General features: G+C 40.3%; 1 protein-coding gene across 3 annotated transcripts in view; it reads right to left on the bottom strand.

Moving 5' to 3' along the window:
- Nucleotides 1-12188: 12188 nt before the first annotated feature.
- syt9b (synaptotagmin IXb) overlaps nucleotides 12189-15182 on the bottom strand; it is a 63803-nt gene continuing 60809 nt past the window's right edge. For 2 of the 3 annotated variants that reach the window (XM_085414813.1, XM_085414810.1), the window contains one exon: nucleotides 12189-14795. In XM_085414813.1, the coding sequence (XP_085270939.1) occupies nucleotides 14718-14795 (78 nt within the window). In that variant the 3' untranslated portion in view covers nucleotides 12189-14717. The remainder of the gene's footprint in view (nucleotides 14796-15182) is intronic. The other variant, XM_085414811.1, reaches the window with a different exon arrangement.

Raw genomic sequence — 15182 nt, forward strand, 5'->3', positions numbered from 1 at the left:
GAGCAGAGATCTCCCTAAGCAAAGAGCAAAAAGAGGGTGTTTGTGTTTTTATAGACATTATTGAATCTTACCTGATCTGTTAAAGCCAGTATTCATTGGAGACATGGTCTAAACAGCAGCAATGTTAACATTGGTGGCTTTTGAGGTTTTCCTCAGGCAACGTTTGAATTAAATGTTAACAGCTTACAAAAGAAGGAAATGGTGATTGTGAGCACTTGGAATGTTTAGCCTTTGTAGCATACTTGCCAACCTTGAGACCTCAGAATTAGGGTGACATTCAAAAAAAAAAAAGGGGGGGGGGGGGGGTATACAGCTGTGTGGAAACCCTTCCGAGGGATCAATAAAGTTTTATTTAATCTAATCTAATCTAATAACTTTAATCTCAGCCAAACCGATTTACTCACGAACAAATAAAACACTGAAAAACGCCAAATAATAACATTTTTACGTTATCTAAGTGACTTATATATCATGTTTAACCTGAGTAGTGAAAGACTGTGGGGGTTTGAAAACGATGTGTCAGGAGTTTGCTGTTCTCGTCGGCTCAGATATTTGAAGTTTACACAGCTACATTCTCGCCTGAAAATATGTTAAAAGTTTATTTTGCAACCAAGAAAGAGTAACAAGTGTAATATTAAAACTAAGTAGCTGCAGTAGTAGTAGCCATGGTTGGAAACTGGAATTGGCTGGGTCAATCTGCGATATGATTTTTCAATTTTGTTGTCCGGGTGAAAAATCGGGAGAAATTCGGGAGAATGGTGGCTCAGGGAGATTTTCGGGAGGGGCACTGAAATTCGGGATTCTACAGGAAAAACCAGGAGTGTTGGCATGTATGTTTTGTAGTGATGCTATACAATCAGCTTTTTTGGGTAGATATACAAATGTCTTTATGCTTAAGCAGCCAATAGTTATTTTATATTAAGATAAGAGATAAGATAAGATAGAACTTTATTAATGCCTCGGGTGGGTTCCTCTGGGAAATTCGACTTCCAAAAAAAAGCACAGCAACGACCGAAGTTACAGTTACAGAATTGTTATATATATATATATATATATATATACACACACACACACACACACACACACACACACACACACACACACACACACACACATATATATACAGAGACAAATATAAATAAAATATACGAAGGGGATAAATAGAATAAATAGGAATAAAAAATAAAAATACAAGTGAATTGCACATTTCAAGTATTGAGTCTATTGCACCATTGACTATTTACAAAAAGTATTGCACAAGGTATTGTACAGTGAGGTGAAGAGGCACTACAGCTTAGTTGTTCCCCCCTCCTTTGTCCTCCTGTTTCCTGTTTCTCCTCCCTCTCCCCTCCAGAGAGGAGTTAAACAGTCTGATGGCGTGTGGGACAAAGGAGTTTTTAAGTCTGTTAGTTCTTGTCTTGGGGAGAAGCAACCTGTCACTGAACAGACTCTTCTGATTGTTTATGGCCGTGTGCAGAGGATGCCCAGCATTGTTCATAATGTCCAGCAGTTTCTTTAATGTCCTTTTCTCTGCCACTGTCACCAGAGTGTCCAGCTTCATGCCGACCACAGAGCCAGCCTTCCTGATCAGTTTCTCCAGCCTGGATGAGTCCTTCTTTGCTGTGCTGCTCCCCCAGCACACCACAGCATAGAAAAGTACTCCAGCAACCACCGACTGGTAAAACATCCTCAGGAGCTTCCTGCAGATGTTATTATTATAGTGTATATATAAGTTTGAGGATGACCACAAGTTGTGATGTTGTATCCTGTGAGTATGTTCCGTTGACTGTGTAGTAGCAATCCATCTATACACCCATTAATACAGGTACCTTAATAGCTACAGGTACCTTGTTGTTCATCTGAACAATAAACTGGACTGGACTCATAATTCAGATGCTCTCTACAGCAAAGGGCAGAGCAGGCTGCTGCGGAGACTCAGGTCTTTTGGAGGGAAGACCTTCTTTGACTCTGTGGTGGCCTCAGCCATCTTTTACGGTCTGCTGGGGTGGCAGAATCTCTGCTGGGGAGCACCCACGACGTGGGACGGAGAGACTCTGCAGGTCTTTCCTCCCAACTGTTGTCAAACTCTACAACATGGTCTCTGCAGATAACCACACATGTGCAGACAAACACACACACACACATCCCATACACAAATGTAACTGTCTACCTGATGTGCAATATTACCAAGTGCATACCATTTTTTCCTACTATAACAGAGCATTTTTATTCTATTTTGTACATATTTTATTCGATTTTTTATAGTACTTTATTCTATTGTATAAAGTATTTTATTCTTGTTCTATATTATGTTATTCTATTTTATCTTATCTTATTCTATTTCTTAACTTTTACTGATCTTAAACTTGTACTTTCTTGTACTTCTTATCTTATCTTATCTTATTATACAATCCCACCAAAATCTGTGAATGTGTGGCTAAAGGGTCCCCATGCTAGCTTGGTCAAAAGCACATAGCAGCCATCTGATGCCAGAAGTGAGGAAATTATTTAAAAGCTGCACAGGAAATACATGTGGTATCATAGTATTCAGAAAAATAAATTGTCCTGAAATGACTGCAGCTGTCTTCAAACCAAAATTGCACTTCAGCCTGGGCCATACACCTCCAGGACTATCTCCTGCTTTGCTTCTTCTATGGCATTGCCATTACAGCTCTGCTAGCATCTTACTTTGAAAGGGTTTTTGTTTGCATTTGTACAAATGGATAATACATTCATTGTGATATATTCTTTAAATCTGTCAACTGTACTCATTGAGGAAAATCAAAAGTTAGTTTGGGCTGAAACCTATCGCAGCAGTCACAGGGCTAACAGAGAGACAGACAAACATTCACACCAACGGGCAATTTAGAATCACCAGCTAACCCCACTGAGTCTTTGGACCCCCCAAACTGGGACCAGTCCCAGCTTGGAATCTGAACTTATTAGACTTATTATTATTAGACTGATTAGACTTTAATTTTCCCTTTTTTCATAAAGTTAATAGTGGATCAGTGTTATCTCATCGTAGTTATGCTACTATAGGCTGCACAAGCTGCTCAGGGACATCCCATAAAGGAATTAAGCTCGTCTCCACTCTCTCTGTCTTTAACGCCAGTATTGCAATTTGTCCTTTAGTTATGCCGTGTTTGTTGTTTTCTCATCTGTTCTCTACTGTGAGAGAGCCTGAGGCTGGCTCTGCCAGAGGTCTCCTCCTGCTAAAATTGAATTCTCCTTTCTTATTGAAGTTCTCACTCTAATGTTGTAAATCTTTACCTTAAAATATAACGTGCCTTGAGGTGACTATTTTTCTGGCTGGTGCTATGAAGATAAAACTGAATTGCGTGTAAGTACTATTAGTTATGTTTCATTATTTTCCTCTCACAACTCATGTAATACTGTTGTGTAAGATATAAAATGTTGGTTTTTGTTTTCTTTTTTTCCCTCTCCAAGGTGTTTTATCTGTGCTCAAAACAAAATAACGTTCAATCACAGCACTACAAGCACAACACTTCAGTATTTCAGTAAAAAAAAGTTGGTGTTTGATTTATCTTTATAAGATAAATTCATTCATTCGAGCATGATTGTATTGAATGTTAGTGGAATTAGCATTGGTATACAGTAAAACTACAAAATCACAAAGGCCAAAGGCTAAAGTCATGATGATGAAAGGCATATTACAGTAAAATGTAAATGTAACTGTGCAGTCAAGGTTAGTCGATATTGATGGTAAAATCTTCACAGGCTGTTTTTTGAAAGAGGCAAGACCACGTGTCAAGGAAACAGTGCTACGCTTTTCAACAGAGGAGCTTCACCAGATACTCTGGCAAAGGTGATTTTCAAAGGCTAATAGCAATACATGCATACTGTATATACATATAGATTAAAAAGATGCACTTTAGTGTTGAATTCACCTTTTAGACCTGGAAACTAAATCCGTGTTTTATATACACTGTTTGTGAATTAGCTTTAGCATTGCAGTCGACATGTGCATGTGCTGGGGGAGCCAATTAGAGGAAGACAACTTTGTGTGCAGCTACCATCAGCTATTTGGGCAGCATGTTCACTCGCCTCATACTTGATGGTATAGGCTCAGTATTACAGCATTTTGTTGGTGGAACTGATGTCCACCAAAAAAAAAAAAAAAAGACAAACATGATCACAAATTACTGCAGATCTTGATATTTATCTTCTGTTTGCATAAATGAGCAACTATTTGCTGTATAGACTTCATATGTCAGTGTTGTGCTCACAGGTTGTGTCTGCTGCCCCCAAGAAAAAAAAGAAAAGAATTTGTACCAGTTTATGCTGTGCGAGGTGTGGTGGAAGATTGATGACCTAAATACAGGATGCAGTAGATGACAGTTATTAATTCCGGTTCTTTTGGATTCTTCAGGGCCAAGAAAACACGGCTCAAAGTGGTTTTTTACTTTAAAAATGATCTTTATTTTACATATCTGGGATATGGAGACATGAACACAAAACACACAACCCCAGGTCTGAAGCACAAACGGAAGCCTAGTTATTTATATGTAAAGCTAAGTGTTGATTTATTAAGAAAAGAACAAGTACAGGTGGTAGAGAAACAGGTAACAACAAATCTATAAAGCATGGGAAGCACGGGGAAAACCAATGGATACAGCAATGCTAGTGGGACGACTTGATAATGGGCGAGGGGAAACAAAGACAATAAACACACAAGGATATGGGAAACAGTAGGGGAAGACAGCTGAACCTAATCACACAAAAAATCAAAAATGAACACAGGACACACTGGATGCAGCTTACCAAAATAAAACAGGAAATAACCAAACGTGGGGACCATCACTGGTGGAAACTTTACACAAAGGTAGGAAACCCTAAATATAATATTTAAAAAAAACAAGGACCAAGGAGAGAACTAATACACATGGGAAAAAAGACACATCAATATTTACCCAAAGAAATACCAAGAATCACAAAGTCCAAAAGCCCCTCAAAGTCCCTGGGTAATAAAACCCAGAACCAATAACAGTTTGCTTGTTTGTAATTAAAAAAAAGAAAACAAAAAAAATAATGAAAGCAGCAACAGTAACGGTGGCTGTCTGAATGTATTCCCTGTTTTCTGAAGCGACAGAGTAAGAAAGAAAATTCAGTGTGACTGCAGACAGCATGCCAGTGCTGCCCAACCTATGGTGAGACGTGTTTTCATAAGACTCATCTTGCACTTATGCACCCATCGCAGCCATCACAACAACAGGAGCGATCACCAGAGTGCAAAATATCCACAGAGCAACACATACCTCTCAGAAAGTGCTTTGCAGCCGCTTTCTACAAATTGCCTTCAAGAACCCAACAGGGATAAATTAAGCAGACAAATTGGCACCATATGCAGCCTGAAGGTGCCGTGCTATTGGATCATTTCTAGTGCCTGTTGATAAGTTGAATTACATCCAAGAAGCACTTTATCTTCCCTAATGCACCTTTATTTTGAAATGAATCAGAATCAGAATCAGAATCAGAAACTTTATTGTCATTGTCATGAGAACAACGAAATTAAGAATGGTCCCCGATCATTGCATCATCCCTAGCAATATCAAAATATAAATAAAACAATAAAATTCAATAAATAAAATAGATAGAATACTTAAAATACTAATAAGATATAACAGTAAAACATTCACATACATTCCCACACACATGCTTCAGACCGTGCATAGATTAACACAAGAGTGGCGTGATGGACATTTTTTTGTAGTATTCAGATGTGTTATTGCAGTTGGATAACAGCTGTGTTTGAGTCTATTAGTCCTTGCTCTGATTGCCCTGTACCGTCTGCCTGAGGGCAACAGTTCGAACAGGGAGTGGCCAGGATGTGAGGTGTCTTTTATGATGTTTTGGGCCTTTTTAAAACAGTAGAACTTCCAGTGTGGGGAGAGGGCAGCCAGTGATCTTTTGGGCGGTGTTAATGATCCCTTGGAGTGCTTTCCTCTGAGCCCCTGTGCAGCTAGTGTACCAGATGCATATGCAGTAAGTTAGAACACTCTCAATGGTGGCTCTGTAGAAGGACACCAGCAGTCTCTGTGTGATGTTATTCCTCCTGAGAATTCTCAGGAAGTACAGTCTCTGTTGGGCCTTTTTCAGCAGCTCGGAGGTGTTCACACTCCAGGAAAGGTTCTCCTCTATATTGACTCCCAGGAAGCGGAAGCTTGCCACCCTTTCTACACAGTCCCCATTTATGAATAGTGGTTGGATCTCTGCCTTTTTCCTTCTGAAGTCTATTATGAGTTCTTTGGTTTTTGAAGTGTTGAGGAGGAGGTTATTGGCCTTACACCATGACGTCAGCTGCTCCACCTCGTCTCTGTACGTAGACTCGTCTCCCTTGGAAATGAGCCCCACCACTGTGGTGTCATCTGCAAATTTCACAAAGATGTTGCTGTGGTGGCGAGGAGTGCAGTCGTGTGTGTAGAGAGAGTAGAGCAGTGGACTGAGCACACAGCCCTGGAGTGAGCCAGTGCTGAGACTCAGGGCTGAGGATGTGTGATGGCCAACTCTGACTCTCTGTCTACGGCCCGAGAGGAAGCTATTGATCCACATGCAGGTGCTGTATGGAAGCCCCAGGTCTTGTAGCTTGGCCACCAGTTTGTGTGGAAGGATGGTGTTAAAAGCTGAGCAGTAATCCACGAAGAGCATCCGCACATAGCTACCATGCTCTTCCAGGTGAGTTAATGCATCATGGAGTGCTGTGGCTACAGCGTCTTCCGTGGATCGGTTTGCTCTGTAGGCAAACTGGTGTGGATCCAGGCTGCGGGGCAGGGCTGCTGTGATGTGTCTGCGGACCAGCTTCTCAAAGCATTTCATTACCACTGGGGTGAGTGCCACCGGTCTGTAGTCATTCAGGCCGGTGATGTGGGGCTTCTTAGGCAAGGGGACTATGGTGGAGGACTTCAGGCAGAGTGGGACAGTTGCCTGTGCGAGGGATTTGTTGAAAATCCTGGTGAAGATCCCAGCCAGCTGTCCTGCACAATCCCTCAATATTCGACCTGGCACACCATCAGGACCCGCCGCCTTCCTCGGGTTAACAGCCTGCAGCATGCGCCTCACCTCGTGCTCTTCCAGGGTGAGGGTGGTGCTGCTATGGGTGGCGTGTTGCTGCTGTGGCTCCAATACCTCCGGTACCCTGGTCTCAAAGCGGGCAAAGAAGATATTCAGCTCCTCTGCCAGCTCCAGGTCACCGTCCGCAGCTCCGAGATTGATCTTATAGTTGGTTAGGTGCTGGATGCCTTGCCACACCTGCCGGCTGGTATTACTCTTCAAATGGTCCTCGATCCTCCTCCTATAGTCCCCCTTTGCCTCTCTGATGCCTCTCTTCAGGTTGGATCGGGCTGTGGTGTAGTAATCCCTGTTGCCAGACCTGAATGCAATGTTCCTCTCCTTCAGCAGCTGCCTGACCTCCCGGGTCATCCAGGGCTTTTGGTTGGGATAAGCCCGGATCCGTTTGACTGCTGTAACAGTGTCTATGCAGTGTTTTATATAGCAGAGGACACCGTCTGTGAACATTTCCAAGTCCTGATGTTCAAAGATATCCCAGTTAGTCCTGTCAAAACAGTCCTGCAGCTGCTGAGAGGCACCCTCTGGCCATATGGTAATATTCTTTGTGATGGTAAGAGCAGTTTTCTTGAGGGGGGCATATGCAGGGATTAGAAACAGTGACAAGTGGTCAGACTGACCCAGATGTGGCAAAGGTCTGGCCCTGTAGCCCATTTTGATGGGCTACAGGGCCAGATTTGATAGTGGGCCCCAGATTTGATAGTAATGAATGATCTGCGTCTTGAAATTGTAAATCCAAATGGTTGATGATGTTGCCATGATCAGCATAAATGCTGTATCAGCATTCTGTCTTTGTGGTTTCATCTCTCTCACAGTTGAGAATCTTTTTGGCTCCCCTGGTGCCGTTGTACGCTCCAAAATGGAAGTGTCATCCCATTGAACGTGTAACACAGGAAGCCTCAAACAGAATACATCACTCCACACCGTTGCTGCTTTATTGTCTCGCTGTTGAATCAGCCATCTCTTGTCTTTCTGCTGTGTTTCTGTTTGGTCTTCATTGTCAAACTCTCAGCAGCAAGACAACCAGGGAAATCTGGTTGATTGGCTTAATAACTCATTTTGTTGAAACATTTTCTTCTCATTTTGCTTCAGCAACTTGGCAAAGAGTGTCTCTTCACCACATCTTTTTCAACAGTGAAAAAAATAACCTTTATGTTTTTGAACGTAAACATACGTAACACACAGTTTTAGACTATAAAAGAAATCGGCAACAAAAAACAGTTAAAAAACTGTACGCTTAACTACAGGTATTTAAAACAGGGGAAACAGGAGGACAAAGGAGGGGGGAACAACTAAGCTGTAGTGCCTCTTCACCTCACTGTACAATACCTTGTGCAATACTTTTTGTAAATAGTCAACAGACTCAATACTTGAAATGTGCAATTCACTTGTATTTTTATTTTTTATTCCTATTTATTCTATTTATCCCCTTTGTATATTTTATTTATATTTGTTTCTGTATTTATATGTGTGTGTGTGTGTGTGTGTGTGTGTGTGTGTGTGTGTGTGTGTGTGTGTGTGTGTGTGTGTGTGTGTGTGTGTGTGTGTGTGTGTATATATATATATAACAATTCTGTAACTGTAACTTCGGTCGTTGCTGTGCTTTTTTTGGAAATCGAATTTCCCAGAGGAACCCACCCGAGGGATTAATAAAGTTCTATCTTATCTTATCTTATCTTAAAATTATGCAATCTCATTCAATCACAATAATGAATGACAACTTAGGAAGTGCATAGTACTTGTACTTGTTCTTACATGTGAAAAATCACATGGAAATGTCATCGTATACACGCAAGTTACACACTTGAATTCTTATTTTAGTGCATGTTATGATAAATATGCTAAGAAAATGTGAGTGGTCTAAATTAGTAGACATTCGTACACAATATTGAGATTTTGTGCGACTCAGATACATTTTTGTCACATTCTTGTGCCCCGAACACCACACACTTACAGGAACACAGATTTAATTAACATTTTAATATCCCTGAACACAAACATTGACCAGGCGTCATTGATCACAGCACTGCTAATTTAAGGAACTGAGGTTAAACATTAGATACTTGCATTGCACACTTATTCTGCCCTCAGAAAAATTAAGCACATAATAGCAATAATAAATATGCACACATCAACACAAAGGCAGATAAAACAGATAACTCAATGTAAGCAAAAGTCCTTCTATAAACTACTGTACATGATTAATTAAGGCAAACTAATTAAAATTGAGTAGGGACGTGTTTGCTTTTGCAGTGGGTTCTGCAGGAAACCCTTTCTCTGTCTCAGTGCAATCTGTGTCTTCATCTTCTTCTTCTTCTTCTTCTTTGTAATTATTACACATTACTCGTTACTTTTCTCAAATGTAATGCAATACTTACTTGTCAGAGAAAGTGATTCATAATTTGTGCCAATTAATGTTTGGGGTTTTTGTACGTCATAACAGAGTTTAGTAAATTGTTTAGCCATCACACTGCAGGAGGATTGATATAAGTGTCTCCACAGTCAGAGAGTTGGTAAAAATTGTCAATTACTACAGTAATTATTTAGAATTCATAATTATCCCTGACACACAGAGATAAGATCGATCAGGTCCCACAGCAAATGACATCCTTTACTGCACGGCTATCTCATGAAAAGTCTTAGTTACAGTCAAATTATTTGAAACATAAAGTGGCTTCAGGTGATGTAATCATAAATAGATATCAACTATTGCGTGTTATTTATTTTTTAATTATGCAGGGGCTTTTGTAACACCGGCAGATTAAGTTTAAAAAAAAAGGAGGGGGAAATCAAATCATGGCAGTAATGATCTGAGCGTGAGAAGCATCACAATAAACTTGACTGGCACACTAATGAGATGTACGTCTGTTTGGGTTTCTCTCGACTCCAGCTACAGCTCTAAATTGATTTGAAACTTTTGAGAGCCTCACCAGAAAAGGAACAACTTTAGCCGTGTTTTTCCCCAAATGCTTAAAATAAACTACCTTCAGGCTGATCTAAGGAGAGACTCCCTGTGTTGTTATGTGAATTTTCTTCTGTGAAGAACAAAATTGAATTTTACCATTGGACACAGCCATGGTTTCTTGTAAACAACATATAAAAATAGTTCCAACAGGGGGTAATTTTACACACTTTGTGGACAATTTTTTCTTTCATATTTTTTTTAGAAATAGTTGCAAAAGAATGAAACGATAGAGTCTGAGAAAGAAGACTTACAGGATGCAGCTCCCCCAGTTTAGATGATATTAAAGTGTCCTTTAAATGCTGACTGCTTTGGCTATAACAGGCTTATACTTGAACCTCCAGGAAGCCACTTTCAAGTGCCCATGTTATAAAATTCTGTGGTAAAGTTTTGATTTAGGCTTCAATAAAATTAAATACAGCTTTGTGGTATTGTAGGAAGACACTGACAACTTCCTCCACCCTCAAAAACTCATCTTGGGTTAATGTGGAAAGCTGTTTCCATTTTGGAGAATGTCGCTGCCACCAAGAGAATCTTAACCGTAGCTGCCAGATTGTGCTGCAGTTGCTGGGATAACTGGAAATGAAACACCTGCACATGAATCCAGGAGTGGCAGAGGAGACCAATGAAAGTTTGAGTTTATGAGGGACTATAATCACGACGCAGGGTTTAGGGATCATTATATTTTCATGATAGACAGGCATAAAGCTGCTGTGGCAAATATTGCCACTTTAACAAATGCACAAGACGAATAATTTGTTCATAAATTACAATAGCCTGAAATAACTTTTTCATACTGACGGTAACTGCTGGCGGTAGCACCTTGCAATAACTCCAGCAAATGTAGTTGGAACCTGGACGTCATCTCCCCAGTCAAAACTGCTCATCTTACAACAGACAAAACTCAACCTTGGGCAGATGGATAACAACATTATTTCCACACACAACTGAGGCAGCATCAAACCGCTTACTGAGTGAGATATACAGATCAGATTATTGCAATAGGGATTTAAAGGCGGCAGCACGGTGGTTAGCACTGTTGCCGCACAGCAAGAAGGTCCTTAGTTCAATTCCAACACCAGGCCGGGGTCTTTCTGTGTGGAGTATGCATGTTCTCCCCGTGTTTGCGTGGGTTCTCTCCGGGTACTCCGGCTTCCTCCCACCATCCAAAGACATGCAGCTTGTGGGGATAGGTTAATTGGAAAATCCAAATTGCCATTAGGTGTGAATGTGCGAGTGAATGTGAGCGCGAATGGTTGTCTGTCCCTGTGTGTTGGCCCTGCTACAGACTGGCGACCTGTCCAGGGTGTATCTCGCCCTATGACAGCTGGGATAGGCTCCAGCGCCCCCCCCCCGCGAGACCCTGAAAAGGAGAAGCGAATGGATGGATGGATTTAAAGGCATTGATATCTTTTTTAAAGAACAACTAATCACTGTGAACAGATGTCGGCACAACGTGTCCTGCACGCATTGAATAGTTTTACCAGAGCTTGTTTTGAAAAATAAATTAGTTCACTAACCTAAATGAAACAGCATAGTGATTAAAAGCATTGTGAGCTAAAAAAAAAAAAGAAAAAAAAAAAAGCGATTAGCTGATGAAAATTGGAATATTTGACTTTGTAAGATTAAAAACATGGCTCCAGTGCTCATGGGGCCTGTTTAATCATTGTTTGGTCTAGCAAATCTGAAATTATATGGAAATGTTCACTTTGCAGTTTGTCTTTAAAAAAAATTAAATCGGAGCCTTGATATGCTATTGTTTAATGTGTCCAAATTATTGCTAATTGGAAAAATGTTCAGAGGAGGAACACCAGACCCAGACATGTTGATATTTTAAATGTTGACTTTTGAGTGAGCGCGAGGTCCTAGCGCAGCAAATGCATCACTGAGGGTGTGTGTAAGAGAAAGTGTGTCTGTCACAAGGTTTTCATAGGTCTTTCAATCACAGCACTCTGTTGGGAGAGCTCACAACACAGGTGTTAGCAGAAGGCCTGAGGGGAATACACGTCTCTATATCTGTCTCATTCATTCTCTCTCTGAAGCATCTTCTCGCTGCATCTCACACTACCCATAAATCAATCCATGCTATATATAGAAATATTTATTAATAACATCTGAATGGACAATGTACACACTCTGCCTTAGGTTCATAATACATCTTGTGTTTACAATATGATTAGTATCTCACAAAAAAAAGATATTTATTAAAAATGACTCATGAAAAAAATGATGCATGCATGGTACCTACAAACACAGAGGAAACTGTTATTCGTGACAGTGTCCAATACCGAGCCATAAACAATACTGGTATTAATCTGAAATTAAACAGATTTTAGTTAGAAAACAAACAAACACTGGCTTATTAAATTACTATCACAGAGTATGGTTCCAGTTAAAGAAAAGCAACATTGAGTGTCATAACAGTGGGACAGGGCAGCTTCACTGTGGAATCATTCAATTAACTTAAATGGGACCTGTAATGCTCATTTCCAGCTTTGTTTTATTTTATCAGACTTTACTAAAGTAGCTTTGCATGAATCAAAGTTTTAAAACCATCTCAATTCATGCATTGTCTGAAACAAACCTTTTTAGCTCCTCCCTTTCAGCCAGATTTCTTCTGATTGGCTGCCCCTCATAAGGAATGACTTGAACTGTCAGAGCTGTGTGCTAAAATGACCACATTATGGAGATCCCCTCTGTCTGACATCATACAGATCTAAGAACAGATACATCTTTTGGCACACAGGGATTACTATTTTAAATGTTGGCCATCTTTATTATAAACACCTCCTATTGTATATTCTGTATATAACAGAAAACAAACAAACAAAATTTATAGGACCCCTTTCATTGCAAAAGCTCCTCATTTCTCGCAAATTATTAAGAGTTACCACCTTTATGGTCTTCTAAGCACCTCTCTAAATTGGAACACTGAATGGCAAAATGACAAAGCACATTAAAAAGGCACAAAGGAGTCCCAAAGGGGTTGCACAATAACATCTGCAGTCATTGTGTAGTCCCTAAGGATAACTGATTTGTTACAACATGGGTTTTATTTTTTGTAGCATCTGGGAACATGGTGACATCACTACAGGGGACAGAAAAACATGAGCAGTCACATAATCAGACAAACTACAACAAGCCAGCTGTTTATTCAGAGTATTTAGATCGCCTAAATTCAGCATGTTGAAGCAAACTGAGCTCATGTTGGCAGTAATGCCTCCTGTAAAAGACCCTTTCCATTCACCTTGCAGGACACCGGCCCTCGAGGCCTGGAGTTGAGGACCCCTGCCTTAGCTACTGAAAATAACAACTGAAGTTTACAACCCCATTTTGCTCTGCAGAACTTCTTTAGATCTTACAGTCCACAGATTCCTGTTTATGTTTTGTTTTCATGGCTCATCAGTCTTGTTTCCAGCAGAAGCGCACAGCTGTTTCCAGTGCAACAGCTTTAAAAACAGTCAAAACCTTCAGTCAGCATTTATCTGCAAAAGTGTAAAACATTTTCCAAAAGTAACCATGACAGACGAGACACCAAGTAGAGTACAGTGTCAACCATAAGTCATACAGTTTAATGTAAAACTTTTATTTCATGTTATTAATGTTTGTCCTGAAATTGTAATTGTAAATTCTTGTAAAGCCAAATAACATTAGTAAGTAATGATGACACTTATGTCTGGTTATCAGGATGATGTCTAAAAACAATCATAATTCATTTGCCTTAGATGAGATGAGTGGACTGCTCTTTTTCCACCGATGACAACTTATGTTTCCTTTATTATGACCACACCCTGTTAAAAAAAGGATGCCAATTTAACATGCACTAAAAATGTTCATTCTTACATTTTACAAATTCTTGGATCAAATCAAATCCTCTTCAATTTTACTTCTTAACAGGAAATCGTCTTCGCCCAGTGAAGTAAAACTAAGGTTTGCATTTGAATCTCCTCTGTTCGTGTCTGCTCCGGCTGCCAGTGATAAAGGCAACACAAGATATAACCAAATGCATGATGAGAATGAATCTTCAACACAACAAATAAAACTTTTAAAAGAGCTGAAATGTGTTGATCTGAACAGTGATGCTTTCTAATTCTGCAACTCGCCTTTCTAAATCCTACTATTGAGCAAATATGTTGCCTACGATAGCTGATCACTTGCACAAATCAACCGTCACAGCTGTGCATATTCACCTAAAAATATAATATTTTGGTCCACAAACTGCAATTTTCCTATAAACAAAAAAGAGGCATAAGCTTAATCTGTTAGATAATCTGTTAATACTGTCAGTAACAGCTCAATAAGTACTGTACTAGTTTAGCTGGAATGTAGTTAAGTGTTTATTTGGTTGTGAAGACAAAAGAGGAAGTGGGAATCAGACTTTGCTCCAGCCTTATCACACTAACACCTAGTTCAATCTAATGACACACAGTTTGAGTATTGGCTTATAGCTGATGTTAGCCCACTGCTGCAGCCACTTCTTAGCCACAATTTGTACTGTATGTTTTAACATCAAGTAGGACTGTCTGTTGGCCCGTTGTTCTACCACCCTGAGGCTCTATATCTGTGTGTGTCTGTGTGTGTTGGTGTAAGTATACTGGTGCGTGTGTGTGTGTGTGTGTGCGTGCGTGCGTGCGTGCGTGCGTGCGTGCGTGTGTGTGTGTGTGTGTGGTTATGGTGATGGTGGTGTCTTCAGGGAATTGGTGGATCCTCCTTGGCTTCCACTCACCGTCGCTCCTTGTCCAACCCACTGAACCACAACAGAGAAAGAGAGTTTTAGTTAAAGACCAAAGGGAACGAAAGTCTAGAAACTTCCAAAGACTGGATTGACATACTCAGTAAATATGCACTGTAAGCCAGGATGGTTTGCATCCAGGTTTGCTATGACTGTTGGGTTAATTGGCAGACCTTAATGTGCTTTGAAAGTTGTGGCAGTTTTTCTAAATAAGAAGATTTTTCAGAAGTGGAAGCCTCCGCAGCTGAGAAATCATGAACTACATGTGGAAATGCCCTTCAAAATTAAATGGGGGTGGCTCACCTGACACATACAGTGGGGCAAAAAAGTATTTAATCAGCCACCGATTGTGCAAGTTCCCCCACCTAAAATGATGACAGAGGTCAGTAATTTGCACCAGAG

Source organism: Rhamphochromis longiceps, linkage group LG7 (genome assembly GCF_057381845.1).
Source record: "Rhamphochromis longiceps isolate RC_006_pf linkage group LG7, R_longiceps_female_GT1.1, whole genome shotgun sequence".
NCBI classification, from domain to species: Eukaryota; Metazoa; Chordata; class Actinopteri; order Cichliformes; family Cichlidae; genus Rhamphochromis; species Rhamphochromis longiceps.